This window comes from Archocentrus centrarchus, chromosome 22 (genome assembly GCF_007364275.1).
Source record: "Archocentrus centrarchus isolate MPI-CPG fArcCen1 chromosome 22, fArcCen1, whole genome shotgun sequence".
Taxonomy (NCBI): domain Eukaryota; kingdom Metazoa; phylum Chordata; class Actinopteri; order Cichliformes; family Cichlidae; genus Archocentrus; species Archocentrus centrarchus.
This window is the reverse complement of record NC_044367.1, coordinates 24,936,664-24,958,307: the sequence shown is the minus strand read 5'-3', so window position 1 is coordinate 24,958,307 and position 21,644 is coordinate 24,936,664. Positions and strand designations below refer to the sequence as shown.

The window sequence follows — 21,644 nt, the reverse complement described above, 5'->3', positions numbered from 1 at the left end:
GTGGAAGAGAGCCAGAGATTAATAATAACTAGTAATTAAATGCAGATTGGTGTATAAACAGAGAAAAAAGATGTGAATGAAAATGGCTTTAAGACGCCACGTTTTGCTTCATCGTCAGTGCTGCTGCTGCTTTTTAGAGCAAGAAAGTGACCATATTTGGATAAGAGGGCGGAGTTTTATCAATAAAGTTTACAGATTCAAATTTATAGAGTAAGGAACTATTCATAGAGATGAAAACAACTTTTTGTACCAGTCTGGAAACAGGCTTTTTGATGCTGCAAAGTTAAACATTTTAACATGGGCGTCTTTGGGGGTGACTCGCTCCTGTAGCCGGCCTCTAGTGGTCATTTGAAGAACTATAATTGCTGGAAGTTGCTGCTTAGGTGGAACTTTGAGCTGCAGCATAATTCCTTCAGCTGTGCCAGTTATTGCACAGGACTGGAAGTGAAATTTGCTGCTTGTTTTCCATCCAGCTGTGAACAAATAAAAACATTCTGTTTCAGTTCAGTAAAAGTTGTGATTGTTACAAACATTTTACTAATGCAACTGTGCATTTCATCTGACTGTGTGTGTGTGTGTGTGTGTGTGTGTGTGTGTGTGTGTGTGTGTGTGTGTGTGTGTGTAGGGCTGTCAGAGGGACTTTTCCAGATCGCCCAGAACGTCTTGTCTGAAGATGAAGAGGTGTTGCTAGGCAACAGAGCCAGGGACAGAATGGGTGAAAGAGAGAGCAGAAAAATGTGGGAGTTGGTGGAGAGAGAGGGAGAAGAGACGGGGGTGGCGGCTCGGGCGATGATGAAGACGATAATATAATCCAAGGACTTGCGTGAGGAGGTCAAAATGAAAGCTTCGCCTTGAATATTTAAGACTTAAGTGCTGATTGTGGGATTGCTGAGGAGCAGACAGAGGGACAGAGAAGTGTAGGAGGTGCTGGATGTATCCATGTAGCTCTCTGTCACACACACACACACACACACACACACACACACACACACACACACACACACACACACACACACACACACACACACACACACACACACACACACAGTTAGTAGTTGGAGTCATGTAACCGTCTGAAGTGTATTAATACATCCTGCTGCTCTTTACTTGCTATTAGTGAGCTGCCAATCCAACATTAATAACAGGCTTTCCAGTGCAGAAGATTCTCCCCCACCTTTAAGATTTTACTCATAAATATTTCAGCTTTTCACCTGACAGCCAGAAGAATGGAGAGTATCTGAGGGTTCTTTTTTATGGGTAGTGCAGAAGATCTGAGTTTTACTGATCAAATTATTAGTTACTTCCTGTTTTTGATCTTCTGTTGGCTTCCCGGTTGAACTTTCTTCTACATTTACAGCTTTATTGTAGCCAGCTGATCGCGGTCACTCAATTTTACCAGTTTTATCACCAGTGATGAGTTATAAGACATGTGGGATTAAAAAAAAAAAATGAAGGAAGCAGATAACATGAATCCAGCTTTGCTGTATGAGTTCCCTTCACTACTTTTTAAAATTTTTGTAAATAACCTCTTGCGGCCCACACAGAGTCTGCACTGCCTGGCTAAACGAGGGTCCTGAGGGTGAATGATTTCTAGCCCTGTAGGCCACATCCATCTATATACAGTCTGTAGTGCTGTCTGCCTGCTAGGCTCTATCTACTAATCTGAGTCACTGAACAGTGATGTTGCCCTTTGGAGCAGTTTAATTGGGAATTTCTGGTAAATAACAACGCCCTGTGCAGTACTTAGAGCTGATCAATTATGGAAAAAAATATAATCAATGCTGAGATCATGATTATGTTATATCCTCTTTTTATCCCTTAGAGATAGAGGAGCTCAGTCACTCAGGAGGGGCTCGGAGTCGAGCCGCTACTCCTCCACATCTACAGGAGCCAGTTGAGGTCGCCTCCTGGACAAGATTTTCCAGGCATGTCCTGCCAGGAGGCAGCCCCAGGACTCACTGGAGAGATTACAACTCTTGGCTGGCTTGAGCTGGAGGAAGTAACTGATTTCCCTAAACTTTATTTGTAATAAGTGACTAAACCTGCCATGGCCTGGCAATAAATGAATTTGGGCTTATTAACAAGTGAGCAAACATCAGAGGGCTAAACTTATGCCATTATCTCATCAAAATATGGTCACTTCTGGCCTCCAAAAATGAACACAAACCGATGATGCTACAGCCATTTTTTATATACAGTCTATGGTTGCATCCCTCTGTTGTCCTTATCTTCCGGTTTTTGTTGAACAAAGTCTTTGATAATCTCATCCAAAAATATGTTAAGTTGGTTTCAGAGTCTGTGCTCACAGTAAGACATCACAGGCAGTCACTGATGAGTCATTTTTAAGCAGCACGTCCCCCACAGAGTTGCAGGAAAACACACAAGTCAGCTCTTTAAAGAAAAAAGAAAACACCACAAAGAGCAGCCTCTCAATTCATGTTTGTGTTTTTATTGGAAAAACAAAATGCAAAGACGAGCATGTACATCTTGGAATGCAGATCAACTGAACCGAACAGAACAGCTGGACTGGGCCGGGCCTCGCCGCACCCACACACACACACAGGCACGCACGCACACTCACACACAAACAAGATAGAAACGCCGCAAAGCACCGACCCCCATCCCCGCTAAAGTGAGAAACGCCCCTGCATACACACACAGCCTATGAGGCAACAAGTTTTCTTTAACCACTTCCTGTTTTAATCTCCAACCCTTCGGTTACCGGATGTTGCCTCAAAAACTGCACATGTATACGGATCGCCTTTAACCAACCGAAAGCCTACAACGTACTTGCCGCCCAACGGGGTTCAAATCGTTACCCCGCCCTCAACAAAAAGTAAACACATGAAGGAAAGTGACATGCCAGAAACACAAAATCTCAAATGACTTATTTATTCAATTTCAATTTTTTTTTTTTTAAATATATGACTTCAATCAGTAAACAAACTAAAATGTGCCGCTGCTTCGCTCAGCTAACCAACACCTCCCAGGCCAACCTGAGGTCCACTGACTGCTCCCTGCTGCCGCGCTCTCGACGTTAATCCACGCAAGCCGCATGCATGAAGAACAAAAAAAAGACAGGAAGTTAAGGAAGAAAGGCGATCGGATGGCCCAAGTCATCGACGTGACGTCAGGTAGCCGGCTGTGCAGCGACTGCTGGGCTGCTGTGTTGAGATCTGGTTGGGCAGCTCGGCGCTGAGGTGGGGGAGGGGGCAGGGCAGAGAGGTGGGGGTACAAGCCAGTACATGCAGATTCAGTTGGGTTTTTTTTTTTTCCTTTTTGTGAACTTGTTTAATATGGACAGATTTGAGATTTTGAACATTCAGTTTAAGTTGTTGATACAGAACAGTATGATTAAATGTAGATTTTTGCAATAAGAGGTAAGTGAAACGTTTGACGAATTCTTTGTCATTAACGCGAGCCCAGTTCACTTGGCGGTCATCATCTGAACAAATTCTGAAGAGGAAAAAGAGAGAAGGAAAACCCATCAGGAATGACAACACAGTGAAGGCTCAGGACCACTCAAGAGCTGTGGAGCTTCCGTTAACTGTAATGACTGAGCTCACCTTCGTAGTTGACCTGTCCATCTCCATCGATGTCGGCTTCCCTGATCATCTCGTCTACTTCCTCGTCCGTCAGCTTCTCTCCCAGGTTAGTCATCACATGACGCAGCTCTGCTGCACTAATGTACCCGTTTCCATCCTGCCAAGAGACAGGAAAAGAGTGATCAGACAACACACCTAGAGCCATATATTTACTGCAGCTTTGTGAGGCAGGAGGTGGGCGCGTATGTGAGATACCGCTGTCACAATTATCCAAAAACCATGTTTGATTATTCACCATGTTATTCCACTTCTGTTCTTGACTTCCTGTTCTAAATGTGACATGAGGTGAGTCAGTTTCTCCACAGAGACTTTACTTGGGCGGACTGCCCAGGTATATCTGATCAGCTATTTTACTATTTTTAAAAAGAAAATTGTGATAAATTCAACCATATTTTATTTATATAGAGCCTATTCACTACAACAATCATCTTAAGATGCTTTATATTCTAAGGTACTTGGAAACAGTGGGGAGGAAGAAGTCTTTTTTTTTCTTTTTTAAACAGGAAGAGACCAACAGAACCAGAGAGGGTCAGTATCTATTATAACTGACTGTGGGGAGAGGAGCACAGAGAGACTGAGACAGATTAATCTACTGGACAAGCCTCCTAACCCTTATTTTAAAAGCTCAGTTGCTGCTAGCCAGCCAGCACTGGCATTTCCTGTCTTTAGTCATCTCTACCAGCTGACTAGCAGCCTTTATACCCTTCAGCTGTGTCCCCCAAAGGATCTTATTTAGCAGACTCGCTGTCCAACTCGCTCCTGGACTATGGCTGGTGAGGGTAATACTCTTCCTGCCCAGGAGATGAGCTGGTAGACCAGTAAAACCTGAACCTGCATCAGGTGGAGGATGGGTTTTAGTGCCACTGTACTGAGCTCACCAAAGCTGTAGAACCTGAACTACAAGCTGCAGCTAAAAGCGAAGGAGTTGGAATTTATTGGATGATTTAATGCTCTTTTTTAAATTTTATTGCCAGAAAGTATGAATCAAATTAGCAGCCGTGCACAACATGTCTACATCTATCTGAGCAACTGCATCATCTTAGGGGTTGTCGCTTCCTCCATGATCAGGGCAGTTTGGTGCCCAGCAGGAGAGCCTTTAATACTTCTTGTCTTTCTCGTTTCTTAACATGATTTTCACTTGCTTTCCGAAGACATTGAGAGTCCTTGTGGGAGAAAATTGTCAGTGTTTGGTTTTAGTCATTGCTTTTAACCAGCAGCATTTTTGCTTCTTAGAGTCATTTAAATGCCTCAAATGCATTTGGAGAAGTGCTGAGAACACAGCTAGGAATCTTACGGAAAGTGCTTTTGTCCACAAGCATTTACCAGCTCTTTTCTCCTCTTGTCAACGACAGGAAATCTGTAAAGCCTTTACTCCCACTTCCTCTAACTGGAAATTACTAGCGAAAGCAGCGTAATGTGCCATTTTTTCAAACTCTAAATTCCAGAGCAATATTTGTCCTAAATGTTCTGCAGCCATCAGCCACCAGATGGAGCTGTAGTCTTGACATCGTTATAGAAAAACGCCATAAATTTCCGAAAGGTAATTAACACGCAATGTACCTGCATAAAGCATAAATGCGACAACATCGGCCACTTACATAGGTTACATCATAGCTCGACAAAGACCCAGCGCTTAAGTCTGAATCAGGGATAAGCTGGGGGAGAGGGAGATCCGGGCTCCACTGCTCAGGATGCCGCCCCCACAACCCAGATTAAAAAAAAAAAAAAAAAAAAAAAAAAAAAAGGATGGATGTATTGTATTGATTTGATGCGTGTCATGAATTGTAGAGCATCATTCATAATGTGCGGCACAATGCGCCACACTTTGAAGTTGCAATTTATTCATTTTTTGGATGTTAATTTCTCATATTAAATGATGCGTGAACACTGTTTGCAGTAACGCATTTTCATATATTTAACATAAATTGATTTGAAGTTTTTTTTTTCCTTCGTTGTTGTGCACTGCTCATAATGCGCGGTGCCGCACAGTTAAGCAGTATTTAAAGTGCAATCCATTATAGAAGAATGCGATTAATGGTTTCAAATGCCTTTGTTTTGACAGTTTTTGACATTGTCCATTAAACAGGCATGAAATTGAATTTGATATCAGAGTGTTTCTTAGTTTTAGACTAATCTGTTGGTCAAATTTTTTCCTTGTTTAGCTGACTAAACTTAGTGGCCAGGAACATCCCTAGTCTTTACCTTGCAAAGTAAAGTGCCTTGAGGCAACCATTGAACTGACTCAGAATGTACTGTACAAATAAAATACTGACAGCCTTCACATGTTAAAATATGTATGAGCACATTTAAGATTTCTAAATGTTTACTCAAAACCTCTCTTTGCTCCCCCAGCCACGAACCCAGGCCCACCTTATCAAAGACTCTGAACGCCTCCCTGATCTCCTCCTCACTGTCAGTGTCCTTCATCTTCCTCGCCATCATCGTCAGGAACTCAGGGAAGTCGATGGTCCCGTTGCCTAGTAGTAGCAGTAGGAGGGAAATATGACTCATCGTTGATAAAAGGGTCTAAAAAAGACAAGTTTGACAGATGAATCCTTCCCCACATCGAGGGAGGAGAGCAGCATACCGTCAGCATCCACCTCGTTGATCATGTCCTGCAGTTCTGCCTCAGTTGGGTTTTGACCCAGTGACCTCATAACGGTGCCCAGCTCCTTTGTGGTGATGGTCCCATCGCCATCTTTATCAAACAGGGAGAAGGCCTCCTTGAACTCTGGACAGGCAAACAGAGAGGAGGAGGAGAAAATATCAGAATACCACTTAAACTGCAGTTGCAAACACATGGATGAATAAAGAGGGAAAAAAATTTGTTATATTTTTTTTTATATTGCCTTACCAGCAATTTGCTCTTCTGTTAGTTGGTCAGCCTAAAAGAAGGAGAACATAAGAGAGTGAAATGCTAAAAAAAGCTCAATCATTGAGGTGCTCACATAAACCGGGTTAGTACTTAGATTAATGAAGAAAAGAACTGTTCAACAAAATGTCTTGGTGGTGGGAATCTTTAAAATCATGTTATGGTGCAAACTCAACAAACTTTAAGGACTTCACTTTTTTACGTCCTGATGGCTATTTACAGTTAATCAGATAATGCTTCATTAAGCGTTACCAAGATGGCTGATGAGTGGTGAGAATTGCTTCTGCAAGCACTTTGGTTGTGGTACACTTGTGACACGCAAGCTTTTCCTGGCAGAACTTTTTGTCTTTGGCCATCAATATCACAGTTTAACATATTTTACCAGTCCAGGACGTCCTCTAGTCTTTGTTGTTATACTTGCAGAGATATTACTGCATTACATCCTACCATGTAAATTGTTCTTTTAGTGTAAAGAAGAAGTACATTCTGAAAACCTTCATATTTAATAGACCACTGATTGTGAAACTGACAAAGAGCTCTTTGGGTTCACATTTTAAAGAAATAAAGCCTTTAATAAAACAAAACAAAGTATTTGCAATCTCGTTATTCAGATGTTTTTTGGTGGGTTTTTTTTGCCCCTATGTACCCACCGTATAAAAAGAATTCTGAAACTTCATGGTTCATTTATAGTGGGAAAAAAAGTTAAAAAAAACCAAAAAACCCCCCATTAGCTCTTTTTCTGTCATTTAATGATCTATTATTTCCTCTACAGTCCAACATTTTCAATCATTCTCTGCAATTTTCTTATTTTGAAAAGGTCACATACATGTTTGATCCTGCAGGACTATAGCGGTACTTGTCTTTAAGTACCGCTATAATCTTCCCATCAGCCAATCAGCAACAGCTATCATGCTGCAATCACAAGTCAGAGGGTAGAAAATATGATAAATAAATGCAGGCTTGGTGTGAAAAGCAGGAGATTATGGATTAATCAGGGATGTTTTTCTTTGAATCCAACCTTTATCTCATCAAAGTGGATGTCTGTGAGGTCTGCCACCAGCTTTGCTGCTTTCGGTTCTGTTTTTTTTGCCTCCCTGGCTCCACTTCCTCCATCTAGCCTTAACCCTCCAGGTCCTTTGCGCTGCTTCAGATCCACACCTCTGCCTCCTGCACCTACTCCTCCGGTTTTCAGGGTGAGCCCGTCAAGTGCTCCCCGCACCATCACCAAGCCTTCAGCCAAGCACTCTGCCCTCTTGCTGGTCTGGACGCCCTGTTTTTTCACTTCGGCCAGCTCGGCCTTGGTTCTCTGCAGGCAGTTCCTCAGGTCCTGCATCTCTCTGACAAGGCCGTCCATGCGGCTTGATGACGAGTCCATCAGCATCTGGAGGAAGGCTCTGTAGCTCCTCTCCTGCTGCTGGATCAGCTCCTTGTAGTAGTGCTGCTGTTCATCCAGGAGGTCATAGACAGTAGACAAGCTCACTAGCTCATCCTCTGCTGGGTAGATGGCAATTTTCTTGGGCAGCATGACAAGCGAGTGATGGCAGGAAGGGCAGGAACTGGGAGGGACCGGTGGATGAAAAAAGTGGTTAGCCATCTAGCCGTTGCTCCTGATTGGTAGAAAGGATGGAAGGAGGAGACTTTGCCATGTCTCTGAATAACTACATATTTGCGTAGATGATTATAAGATGCTAAAAGATGGTTTTAATTGCCCTGGACAGGCAGACAGAGAGATGCATGAATGGTCTTGTTTTCCAGTCCTTAGAGCGTAGATCGATGACAGAAGTTTTCTCTAGGGCAGAAAGGGTCAGCAGACTGGCACTGACCAGGCAGGTTGATGGAAAAGCTGCTCTGCCTGTTGACGTTTTCCGTTTTGCTCATCTATGTGTCCATCTCTCAGCTGAGCTTTCTTTCCAAGTGATCAGGCACTGTCCTTCCCTGGCTGCAACTGCCTGAGTCAGCGACACTTTGGAGAACCCCTCTCTTAGCCGTCTTTCAGCCTTCCTGACACATGGACATTAAAGCCCTCCTGCAGGCCGGAGGAGGTCAGTGAAACTTGTCAGGAAAATTGACTTTAGGTGTGTGAGAGTAACAGTGTCCAGACCAGGGGGGGAGGTCATGGGAGTTTAGAGTGTGTCCACATGTATGTGCTAATCTGTCACCTGTCATCTCACCACTACAGTTGCAGCTCCCAGGGAGGATCGGTTAGCTGGTCATCTCACCTCCTGCACAGCATCATGGGTCACACTAAATGGACTTCTCTGGAAGTTCCCCCTCTCTCACCACACACTAACTTCTCCCCAGAGCAGGCCAAACTTACACCGCTCAACGGAAAAGCTCAGTGCTCGTAAAAACCCAGCACAAGAATTAAAAAACAAAAAAAAACCCAAAGCCATGCACTTTTAAATTTTTCAAAAAAAGATTTTTCAACTGATTTCTGTATAATGGACCGAGATGCTGCCTTTAACAAAACTGCAGATCTGGGCTGTGACAAACATGTCAAACTATAAGCTAGTGAGGGCTAGTGATACGAATAATTTTAGTTTTATATTTATCATTTGTTTGCATTTTGATTTCACTTGAAATTTTTATTTCCAGTTCAATTAAATTTGAATTAGTTTCCACTGAGGGTTTGCTTGTTTCGGTTTAGTTTAAAACTGCTTTATTTCAGCTATTTTCATTTTTTTATCTTTATAATGTGGGTGCTGTTTGTCAAAGCTCACACTTAAGAAGTTAAGAAAATATTAATTACAACAAACATGAACCAAAGTCTTCTCACCCAGTTTTAGTTCACTATAATAACTTTTACGGTTGCACTGGTCAAGCTTCATTCATTTCTGATTCAATACAGATAGATGGCTGTGGATATCTGCCAATAATGGGTCCCAATCTGATACAGGTGTTGAATTATTAAGGTGTATTCCTTGCTGTGTACGACAACATCAAGCTTGACCTAAACATTGCTTTACTAACTTACAAAAGATTTTATAATCTTTAAATCTGATTTTGGATGAAGTTTATTGTGCGTTTTTGTGAAGTAATGCTTGTTGTGGTAAGAGCTGAGCAAACAAAAATTATTATTTATCATCATCATCATGGTCTGATTACTTAGCACATATACAAACTGGTAAAAATGTTGATTTATTAGACTAATGTATTTTTAATAAATCAGATTTCTGTGAACTTTATTCTTTCCAATTTAAATTGTAATTAAACCTACCACAGCCTGTTGGGGACTGAATATGGACTTTTATGGATATGCTTAAAGGCAAAATAATGCATGGGGCACATTAACAGTTTAACCTCAGTTATCTTGTGTGAATAACTGCTGGAGACCAAGCCTGAAACGGAAATTAAATCAATCAATTGCATAACCATGATTTTAAATAATGCAATCTGGATCAAAACACGCAGTGTACCCTTGTGACTCAAGGGGAAGGCTGACAGTACAGACAGCACTGATCTGTGTCAGGCCGAGCGATGGTTAACAAGCTGCTAACACCTCTAATATCCAGGCCAAATTCTTCTCAAGGCGCCTGGCAGCAGAAACCACGTCGGGCATGAGTGCTCTATGGTTTCTTTTAACAGCACCCATGGGGATTATTCAGAAACTTAAAATTAAACTCCGTGCAGATGGTTTTGATTAAAGCTGAACACGATAGCTTCTGTTCACAGTACTTTGACACTTAAAGCGGGCTCACGGTGAACACGTCACACAAGATAAGTCTGTCTGCTTATAAACTGATCCTGCACATGCAAAGGAAGTACAACTTCACACTACTTCCTGTGTCTACTTTCTCACCTATGTAGCTATAGCAACCACAAACTAACCACAGGGTGATTTCCCCTCCAGGAAATGGCCCCATGGGACAGTTTTTACGGGTCATTATCAGGACAGAGGAAGGGAAAATAAGTAATTAAAGTGCCAACTCTGGGTTAAGTACTTCTGAGCATCCACAAGAAACTGCTAGATGGAGCTCAAATAACAGCAAACAATCGGGAGCTAGACTAAAACAAACATCACCTTCAACAATGTCAAATCTAAGAAAGCCAACAGTTTTCACCCCTGCCATTCATCTCTGTAAATCAGTGGGATTTTCCCCCTTAAATTCTTCATTGGGGTGGGATTTATCCACTTTAGAGGGGTGATCAGCACCAGGTGGGCAGCAAGAAATAACAGGTGTGTAACTTGAACCTGAAAGCTGTTGCTTTGTTTCTTTTCAGATGAGGGCTTCTCTCAGATGAGATCATCATGATCTCATGTTGACAAAAATAAACATCATGAAGAAAAGCCTGAGTAAACTATATTGTGATGCCTACAGGCTGAAGAACAGCAGTCAATTTCTCCACGTTTGTTCTATAAGAGTAATACATTGAATAAAAGCAGATAAAAAGCTTTACATCTACTCGTTCAAAGAAATAATTCAGAATCACTTTGTCATTCAGACATGACATCAAGAAGCAGTGCAGAACAAAATTACATACAGGTACCCACCAATTAAATTAAAAGTCCACTGTTCATGAAATGTTTTGGTTTAACTTAAGCCCCTGAGACTCAGAAGCACTAATATTTTGAATTATTGAAAAATGTCAAAAATTGACTGAGATGGCAATTCAACTGAGAGTGACCCTCGCCTTTTTGTCCCAGACTTTGCAATATAGAAGTGCATAATTAAGGCCGGGTCCTCATCTGTAAACTTTTTAGTTTTGTCATTAGTCATCAGAATACTACAAAACTTTGGCCCTGTTTTTTTTTTTTCCCCTCTTTTATGGCAAATCATGAGCTCAAAAAAATTGATGAAAAATATAAGTATTGTAGTGAAATTTAGGTTTCCATGGAAACCAATGTTGGGTAACACCCACACACAATAACACCTGATTTTTAAATGTTTGCATATACTCAGCACTCATGGCATGGTGGTTAGCACTGCTGTCTCACACTTAGAGGGTTCAAATCCACCTTGGCCTGGGCCTCTCTCTCGCTCTGTGGAGTTTGCATGTTCTCCCCATGTCTGCGAGGGTTTCCTCCGGGTACTCCGGTTTCCTCCCATAGTCCAAAGACATGCAGTTACTGGGGTTAGGTTAATTGGTGATTCTAAATTGCCAATAGGTGTGAATGTGAGTGTGAATGGCTGTCTGTCTGTGTCAGCCCTGCGACAGGCTGGCGACCTGTACAAGGTGTACCCTGCCTCTCGCCCTATGACAGCTGGGATAGGCTCCAGCGACCCTGAACAGGATAAGCGGAAGAGAATGAATGGATGGATGTATATACTCAGATATTGATGCAATTTTTTTTTGAAGCATAACACTTAAAAATATATTCAGTGATAGTGAAAAAGTCATGCATACTCTCAGCAATCTCATATTTCCCTGAACGTTCACAGCACCATCTTGCGGTAGCCACCAAATGTCTAAAACTGGGTCCAAATGCGCATACATGGATCTTAAGAATGAAACGAAGGCACTGATTCAGTGAAGAAAATATCTTTAAAAAAGTACTTTCCACTAGGGGTGTGCGATATATATTGTCTATAATAATATCTTAATTGCCATGTAAACGATGCGTGGACTGACATTATTGAGTATGCTACTGACTGGGAAAAAAATCAACAATCAAAACGCCTCAATTCCAAGCGTTCACTACTTCATACTCTAGTATATGCTGCTGCATGTGTGAATTGAGAGTGCCCATACTGTGTGCTAGCATAGCTGCCTAAACAACACACCTAAAGCTGGAAATGAGTGAACACACTGCTCCAGGGGAAGAAATTCAGACATCGCCAGCCTCGCAGTCTACTGCCTTAGATTTAATTCCTAGGCGAGGATCATCTTCACTCACAGCAAGACAATCCGGGTTCGATTCCCAGTCCGGGCCATTATGTGTGGAGTTTGCATGGTCTCCCCGTGCTTGTGTGGGTTTCTTCGGGTACTCCGGTTACCTCCCTCCATAGACATGCATATTGGGTTGATTGGTCACTCTAAATTGCCCGTAGGTGTGAATGTGTGCATGAGCATGTGTTGGCCATGTGATGGACTGGACCTGTCCATGGTGTACCCATGGTGTACAGTTTTTCACTGTGTGAGACAAACAGCAGTGAATGGAGCAGCTACAAAGTTCTCTTGTCTTCATTTGCTGATCAGGTGGTTAATGAAGGACCTCCAGCTGTTTCCCAGTAAATGTTTAATAGTGGTTATAGGCAGGAAAAAAAAAGAGCTTCTTTTGGGCGCTAGAAAAACGTTTACTTTCGCTCCACCTGAGCTCACCGTCTGTATAACAGCTCTGCCTCTTTGCACTTGTGTAGACAGACTGCATGTAAAACAGCTGCCTGCTGCTGTTGCGTTAGTGTTTTTGTTGAAAAACTGGGGCTGCAAGAGCTTAATGTTGTAATGCTTTGTATTTACAAGCATTCTCCTAAATATGTTTCTACTGCAGGTCTATTTTTAGTCACTAACCAGAGATTAAAGTATAAAAATATATTTTGATGGGGAAGTGGTCCTTCCGGTACTGAACGATCGCTAGTGCTAATAGTGGCACTCACTAGCAATATGTCTATGGTTATAGCGATCCACTCTGGGAGCTGAAGCAGAGAAAAAAAAATAACAGCTGAAATTCTCAGCACAACGAGCACAACACACAAGCACAGCTTAGAGTGGTGGAGGTGTGGAAAAAACGTTGTCAGCGATGATCCACTTAGTGTTAAAGGGAATCCGTCGCAGCAACAGAGAACTTTTTAAAATCTGAGGGGTTTTATGTAACTCCTGATCCACACTCCAGTCCAGTAGGTGGCGGTAATGCAGCTCTAAGCTGGTTCGCCCACCACCATTAAACCCACAAGACGACGATGACCACGACAAGGAGAAATTTAATGCTGCCTATCTGAGTGAAACGCGACACCTGTGCGCTGCAGAGTTTAAACGAAGCATCGAAGCAATGAATTTGCTTTGAAGATTTTTTATAATCAAATTATTCCAGTTACTAGAGGAATTGTTGCAGCCCTCAATCATACTAAGTATGCGGGAGTCTTGAAATGGAAAATCTTAAACATTATGACTTCCAGGTCGGGTCACACAAACTGTTGTGGTCAAAATTCTTGCCACCCATTGCGGATTTGCGGGTACCTACCAGTTAAATAAAAACACCAAATAAATAAGCAAATAGCAACACCATGATCCATGGCATTACACTGTATTACAATGCAGGTTGCAATATAGATTACAAACACTACTAATCAATCCCCTCGTCCAGCTATAATAAAAGCCAGACGAAAAATCAAAAGTACGCCTTAGGTAAGGAGCTTATTTTTCAACTTAGTCCTACAATAAAAGTAAACAAGATTGTTATTATTAAAAACAAGCAACCCTCAGGGCCCTGTGGCCAAAAAAAAAAAAAAAAAAAAAAAAAAAATGCAAATAAGGGAACCTCTGCAACACACACACATATATTTAAACCAAACCTTGTCAATAATGATGTATCTGTAACTTTAAATGTGTTAATGTGATAATTAGGACAAAAACTGCAACACAGGTAAAGTGGAACTACACACAAATTTAGACTTTAATTACTTATTCTGTTTGTAGGAGTCCTTTGAGAGTCTGGTGTTTAGTTTTTCCTTCCTCATTAGAGGATATATATTTATATATTTAGGTAATGGTTCAACCCAGAATTGGGAGTGAAAGAGAATGGATGGATGGAAGGTAGCGGTTGATGTTTGCATGCCTCCAACTTCATCTTTTTTAAGCCAATGCAGCATTTTAGTCCAGTGACTCTGGATCCATCGGATGATGCAGACCCACATCTTTCTACGCTGTTTATACCCCACTCTGCATTTAATCAGTTATTATTAATATCTGGCTCTCTTCCACGGCATGTCTTTTGTCCTCTCTCTCCCCTTAGTCCCAACCAGTCGTGGCAGATGGCTGCCCCTCCCTGAGCCTGGTTTTGCCAGAGGTTTCTTCCTGTTAAAGGGAGTTTTTTCCTTCCCACTGTCACCAAGTGCTTGCTCACAGTCATTTTGACTGTTGATTTTTTCTGTAATTATTGTATGGTCTTTAGCTTACAATATAATGCACCTTGAGGTGACTGCTTGTTGTGATTTGTGCTATATAAATAAAATTGAATATTATTAGAATGCTATAATTGTGTGTGGGATTTTTCCAGCATTGTAATTGCTAGATGTGCAGAGATTGATGAATACTCAATCTCAAATTCAGGTCCTGAAGCGCTCAAATGACGGTACATTTGGTTTAGGCCCTCTAAAAATTACTTGTTTAATTTTAAGCACTGCTTACTACCGAGTTTAGGTACTAAAATGTACTCTGAGGGCTGAGTAGTAAAAAGTACTCGTTTAGATTTAGGGTTAGAAAATAGATATCCAGCTTGCACAGACAACCAGGAACACACACACACACACGCTCTCTCTCTCTCTCATATATATATATATATATATATATATATATATATATATATATATATATACACACACACACACACACACACACATACTTAACAACAGGGTGCTGCGTGTGTGAAGTAAAGCACCTCCTTCCACAAGCTATAAACTACAAACCCCGACCGGGGCGGGATGCTTACCACTCCCCAGGAGACCGACGGTGCATTCATGGACACACAAACCAGAAACAGTGGTGTATATATGTTGTATAAATAGTGTAAAATAGTTTTTGCAGCCACGGCAGACCACATTTTTCCATCTAAAACCATCAAAGTGCACTTAAAAACGCGACGTGAAACAAGTCAAACACGGATTATTGTACGGCAAAAAGGAATGCATGCAAGCCATACCCTATGACCTAATTAGGACTATCACCTGCTTTTACAATGATTACACGCTGGACTTTGACAGCTGTTATCTACAACTGTTAAGTCAACGCCTTTAAAATATGCAACCCTACATATCCGCTGAAACTGGAGGCCAGATGTGCGCCCTTTTTTTTTTTTTTGATCGGTGTCTCAAAGTAACTGCAGAGAGATGCAACACTCCTCCTGAAGCAGAGGACCACCCTTAGCTCCCCGGGAGCGAAAACGCACCGGAAAATCCGTCTATCCGCGAGGGCAGCAATGTTAGCTGTGATGCTAGCGCCGGCAGCCAACGGAACTACCACAACTATCAACTGTGGCCACCTGTAACGAGCAGTACCCCTCAGTTTGGGGAGGACGAGGGGGTTAACGGCACCTACACCTGCTGTAATTTCACAAGCTGGGCGCTAAAAAATCCGCGATGATAATAAGCTGCTCCACCCGCAGGGTCTCCGTCCATTACCGCCACAATATTAACGGTCAACTCTGCGCGCTCTGCGGTGGAGGTATTTTAAACCCCACCCGACACCTAGTCAGCTTCACACAGTTTAAATCAGTACACACCACAAAGTACGGCTGGTTAAAATACTCACCATATCTGTGTAGAGCTCCGACGGTATCTGCTAACGCTACGGGGAAACAGAGGGAAATGGACGGTCGCCACCGAACAGGAGGGCTGGCTGTTGCTTGGAGGCGGGCGCGCAGGACGAAGCACCGCCGCTCGGCTCTCACTGTATTCCTCCGCTCTGTGGCGCTGGAGGTGAAGAAGGGAGGGGCAGGTGAGTGTGGCTGCTCGCGCACTCTGCACGCGTACACGCGCCGGATCTTGTCATTTAATTTAAATCCAGGGAAGTTGTGAGTTGGGAAAAACTGCAGTTATTTAGAAAACAGTAGGGGAATACAGGTTTGGTGGTGATGTGCAGTGCATATACTTAACAAAAAGGTGTGATACAAGAAGTGAACTCCTCATTTCTTTATATTTGAAACATGTGCAGATATAGATGTACAGTTCTAACTTATTATTCAGCACGGCCTGAACTCTCTTAGGCATGTTTTCTTGGAATTTCTTTAAGTAGTCTTCAGGAATAGTTCTCCCGGCTTCTTGCAGGACAAAGTTCTTCTTTGGATGATCCCACACTCCTTCAGTAATTTTGAGTTCAGGCTCTGGGGAGGCTGATAGTGCTCCACTGTGTGTTTTTCTATCCAGATATGCATTTACTGCATTGGCAGTGTGTTTGGGACCATGGTCACACTGAAAAATTAACCTGTTGCCAATCAGATGCTTTGCAGATGATGTTGTGTGGGGGATCAAAATCTGACTGTACTTTTCTATGTTCATAATTCCATCAAGATCTCCAACACCACTGACTGAAATGCTGCTCCAAACCATGACAGCGCCTCCACCATGTTTTACAGATGGCTGTAGACAGTCACTGTTGGACCTCTCTTCTGACTTCCACCGAGACTACTTTTGATGAGGCTTCAGTGATCAGTAGATGGATACTTTTCATCTACCATAGATGGCTTTTTTAGGCCTGGCACGTCTTATTTTGTCCTCCACTTCTCCAGTTACCTCAGTATTTTTTTGAGGCCACACTGCACGCCATACAGAGATATGCCAGGTTCTCAGCTAATAGCTCTTTGGGAATCACCTTGTTGGTGCAAAAATACTATTTTATGTCTGCCAAACTGTATTATTTGCATTTTTCATAGATTTAACTAAAGAAACGGGAACAAATCTTTTTTTTTTTTTTAAGCAAAGTACCTAAAGACACAACACTGGTTTATCCCTTGAGTTAGGTGCCTTTGTCCTTGAATGATTCATAGGTCAGTGTTAAGTGGCTTAACAAACAAACAAAAAAACATTCCCGAAGATTGTCAGGTACTGTACAATGACTGGACTGAAAATGAGTGAAAAAACAGCCAAAGAGAAACTTTTAAAGAGCCCCAGAAAGCCTGGAGAACTATTGCTCAAGACCACTTTAAACATTGATAAGAAAGTCTGGCTTCTTAGAAGCAAACCATAAAGAAATGAGGGGTCGATCAAGACTTCTGCACAGTGCTGTATTTCTGCAGGTGTCTGCAGGAGTCTGGTAAGTGAAGTTCCTCAAAAGACATCTTCAAGCCCCTTGGAGGCTCAAAGTTTGAATAGAGAATGGAATAACACTAAATTTTCATTTTTAAATGACTCTATTAAAGACTGATTATGAACTGACTTTTCTATTTGACCACTTAAAGCACTGTGCACGATCGTCATCCATTCAGTCACACAGCAAACAAACACAAAGATAAACACAAACTCTGAGGGTTACAGATTCAGCACAGATCATGTGAAAGACAAATATGCTGTAGGGCTTTTGTTTTTTACTGATGTATTACATTTTTTTTATCACTTAGTCACTCTGGTTTCAGGAAATGTTGACATTTAAGTATCTGTGACATGGTTTTGGTATCTTATTTCACCTTTTTTTGACAGTCCGATGGAGCCAGAGATTATAGCACTGAGCTTACATCATGTTGAATGACCCACTCTACCTGTTAAACCACAACCACTCCTGTATGCTACTCTCACATTACATTTCTTATAGTGTGACAAAAGGTCGTGCTACAAGAAATAGGAAAAACATGTTACAGCATGGCAAGAACTGCTGAAAATGCTCAATCCTTGAGGTTACCTCTAAACATAGATAGATGTAGCTTCTGGGTCTGCAATGTGAAGTTCACAACGTGAAGCTCCTTGGCTCTTCAGAAAACTCTTTATGGCCTCAGTTGCTCATTTCAGGTCACAATGAACACAACATGTTGTTTATTTTGCAAACTGTTGAGATTACTGTCATATTCACCATTTTTTTGTCATGTCCAATTTCAAAACATGTTAAAATGCCCAAATGTAGAACAGAAATAAAGATATTTACTTATATTTCTCTAATTTGGGGTTTAAGTGGTCTTGTTTCACATGTGCACACCTCATCCCAAAACAAGCAGCACTGACCTCAAAATTAAGATTAGTATGTTACCTGCCTACTCCCAGTCACCTGCCAGAAGGTATTTCCCCTGTCATCTCAAATTTTTAAAGTCCAACCTTGACATTTTTGTCCAGTTTATGAAAAAATAAATCAAATATCAAAATGCCCACAAGCCAACAGGTAATAAACTAGACCTATTAAATCTTCTCTAATCTAAATATCCTGGATAAAATACCTTTTTTCAAACAGTGTGTTGCTACCTGTCAGTACCTGTCCTCTCTTAAACAGACCTCTTTGTGGAATCCCTGCAGTCTGAAGTTGTGCTGGTGTCTCTTTCTTTTACATTTAAGGTAATATTATTATAATCTGAAACTATATAACCATCGCTATTTGGGCTATGATCATAAAAAAATAACATTATTGTGTAGTGGAGGATTATTAATGTTCTCTGGGTGGAAAATAGCATTACTGTGACCTCAAAAAAGCGCCACTTACGCCGTAGCGCGGCCACACAGAAACTGAAGGACTACTTTGTGTAACAGAGTATTTTATGCGGGCGGAAGGATACGCCCTAAGCAGCGCTTCTGACAGTACTGGGTGAAGTTGTGGGTTTGCTTTTGAGAGGCGGATTCTGATTGGACAGCGCGGAGCCGCAATGTGCTACACGCTGTAAGGAGGCCGCTGATTGGCCTGGGCGGATCTGCAATGCGTCAAACCACAACGCGTCTCCACCGCTGCTGTGGACAGTCTGGAAGGCGGGCGAGAACTTCCAGGTAGTTTACAGGTGTGTGGCAAGTACAGTTGAAGAGGTGGTACCCCTGTTTGTATAAAAATTACACAAGCAAATGTATATGTAACAGAGTTTATCATAGAATTGTTAACATAATGAAAATGAAAATGCTCCTGAAAGTTACAACTTTCTGTAGTAACTTCCCGTCTTGTTAAATCATATATGAACTGTGATTAACCACATTCTTTGGAAAGCTGAGTTGCGTTTCTCTAGCCACACCCTGGCCTTATTACTGCCAGGCCTGTTGGATCAAGCAATCACCTAAACAGAATTTGTCTGACAAAACAGGCTAAAAGACCACAAAATGCAACACATCATGCCACGATCTAAAGATACAGCTAAGACAAAGTCACTGACATCTATCAGTCTGGAAAGGGTTACAAAGCCATTTCTAAGGCTTTGGGACTCCAGTGAACCACAGTGAGATCCATTATCCACAAATGGAGAAAACTTGGAACAGTGGTGAACATTCCCGGAAGCAGCTGGCCTACTAAAATCCTTCAAGAGTTCACCAACGACTCATCCAGGTGGTAACAGAAGAACCCAGAACAACATCTAAAGAATTGCAGGCCTCATTTGGCTCAGTTAAGGTCAGAGTTCATGATTCAACGATAAGAAAAATGGCCTCCACGGGTGAGCTCCAAGGAGAAAAACATTGCTGACCAACAAGGACACAAAGGGTTGTCTCACATTTGCCAAAAAACATCTTGATGATCACCATTCTGTGGGCTGATGAGATAAAAAGTTTGAATATTTTGGAAGGTTTGAATCCAGTTACATCTGGCATAAAATGGACACAGTATTTCATATGCAGTGGTAGTGTGATGGTCTGGGGCTGCTTTGCTGCTTCAGGACAAATTGCTGTAGTTGATGGAACCATGAATTCTGCTCTACCAGAAAATCTTGAAGGAGACTGTCCGGCCATCAGTTCGTGCCATGAAGCTCAAGCGCACGTGCAGCAGGACAATGATCTGAAACACACCAGCTAGTCCACCTCTGAATGGCTCAAAAAAAAAAAAAGGTGGTGATTTTGAAGTGACCTAGTCAAAGTCCAGACTCAAATCAGATTGAGATGTTTTGTCATGACCATGCTCAAAAATCTTAAGACGTGGCTGAATTAAAGCAATTCTGCAAAGAGGAGTGAGCCGAAGTTCCTCCACAGTGATGTGAAGGCTCATTACCAGTTATCACAAATGCTTGATTGCAGTTCTTGCTGCAAAAGGTGGCACAACCTGTTATTAAGCTTAGGGGGCAATTGGTTTTTCCACACAGGGCCAGGTAGGCTTGGATAGCTTTTTTTTCACCTAATAAATTAAATCATCATTTAAAAACTGCATTTTGTATTTCCTCAGGTTATCTTTGTCTAATATTAACATTTCTTTGATGATCTGAAACATGTAAGTGTAACAACTATCTAATAATAAGATGAAAACGGGGCAGGCCAAGGGGTTTGAACAGTACAGTGTAAAAAAAAAAAAAAGCTCACCTGCTGAAACAAAGACAGATGGGAGAAAGAAAAATAGTGGAAATAAATAGTTTTTTAAATAGTTAACAGTAAAAGTGGGTTAATAAGATGCTCTGCATTAGCGCCAGATTTATATTACAGGTTGTAGATTTTGTCTTTTAAAGCAACTGCAATTGTTTATGTTCAGCATGGGTCAACTTACAGTAATAATGCAGTCTGTATTTCATTTAACTGGGGCATCTATCCATCAGGCTGGAGCCTATCCCAGCTACCTCAGGGTGAGAGGCCAGTCCATCACAGGGCCACACAGAGAGAGACAGATGACTATTTTACTCTCACTTTCACACAACCAATTTAGAGTCAATAGTTAACCTCACATGCATGTATTTGGACTGTGGGGAAACATACACTGAACCCTCCCCATCTCAAACACAGGCCAGATACTCCATTTTCACATTTTATGGTTAAACACTGCCATCTAGTGGTGAACCTTTAACTTACATTTTATAAATACTGATGACAGTAAGATTAGATGTACTTTATTTGCCACAAAAGTTGGAACGTTCCTGTGTGACAGCAGCCAGAACATTGAACACAGCTGTAACAAATTGCCTTAAATGAAGTTTAATAGCTTAATAAAAATAAAACATGAGAAAACAGATAAAATCAATAAGGCAAAAGAAAAAAAAAGGTATACCAAAGAAAGGAGCTCAGTTAAAGAGAAGAAGTAAAATAAAATGAAAATGCACACTTGCAACACTTTTTTTTTCTCTCTCCATATTTTGTAACAACAGGCATAGACAACAAAATTCAGGCATTGCTTTTCATTTTGATTTTATATTTTATGCCAAATTAGATATTTTTAAAAATTTGATAGCACCAAATCACAACTAATTTTGTTTTCTTTACAGTACAAAAGATCAGTATTAAAGAGAAAACCCCAACAATCAAATGCTGCCCTATGAACAAGCACTGGAAGACAGTGGAAAGGAAAATCTCCCCTTTAACAGGAAGAAACCTCTGGTAGAACCAGGCTCAGGGAGGAGCAGCGATCTGCTGCGGCTGGTTGGGGATGATGGAAAACAAAGAAGAGACGAGATGAAGCTACTGTAAGTTTTGCTTTTGGAATTTTTA

The 21,644-nt window shown here is 41.5% G+C and overlaps 2 protein-coding genes across 3 annotated transcripts; both read right to left on the bottom strand.

Moving 5' to 3' along the window:
- Nucleotides 1-3,089: 3,089 nt before the first annotated feature.
- calm1a (calmodulin 1a) lies at nucleotides 3,090-16,013 on the bottom strand. The gene is made up of 6 exons (XM_030759168.1): nucleotides 15,883-16,013; nucleotides 6,460-6,490; nucleotides 6,193-6,336; nucleotides 5,976-6,082; nucleotides 3,567-3,702; nucleotides 3,090-3,456 (listed from the first exon to the last, which is right to left on the bottom strand). Exons 1-6 carry the CDS (start codon nucleotides 15,883-15,885, stop codon nucleotides 3,428-3,430), a joined length of 450 nt encoding a protein of 149 aa, XP_030615028.1. The 5' UTR covers nucleotides 15,886-16,013; the 3' UTR covers nucleotides 3,090-3,427.
- LOC115801380 (uncharacterized) lies at nucleotides 6,503-10,875 on the bottom strand. 2 transcript variants are annotated; one of them, XM_030759167.1, is made up of 2 exons: nucleotides 7,496-10,875; nucleotides 6,503-7,389 (listed from the first exon to the last, which is right to left on the bottom strand). In XM_030759167.1, exons 1-2 carry the CDS (start codon nucleotides 8,069-8,071, stop codon nucleotides 7,372-7,374), a joined length of 594 nt encoding a protein of 197 aa, XP_030615027.1. In that variant the 5' UTR covers nucleotides 8,072-10,875; the 3' UTR covers nucleotides 6,503-7,371. The 2 variants fall into 2 exon arrangements, with proteins under 2 accessions (XP_030615027.1, XP_030615026.1); XM_030759166.1 differs by having other exon boundaries at nucleotides 6,503-8,503; nucleotides 8,637-10,875.
- Nucleotides 16,014-21,644: the final 5,631 nt, after the last annotated feature.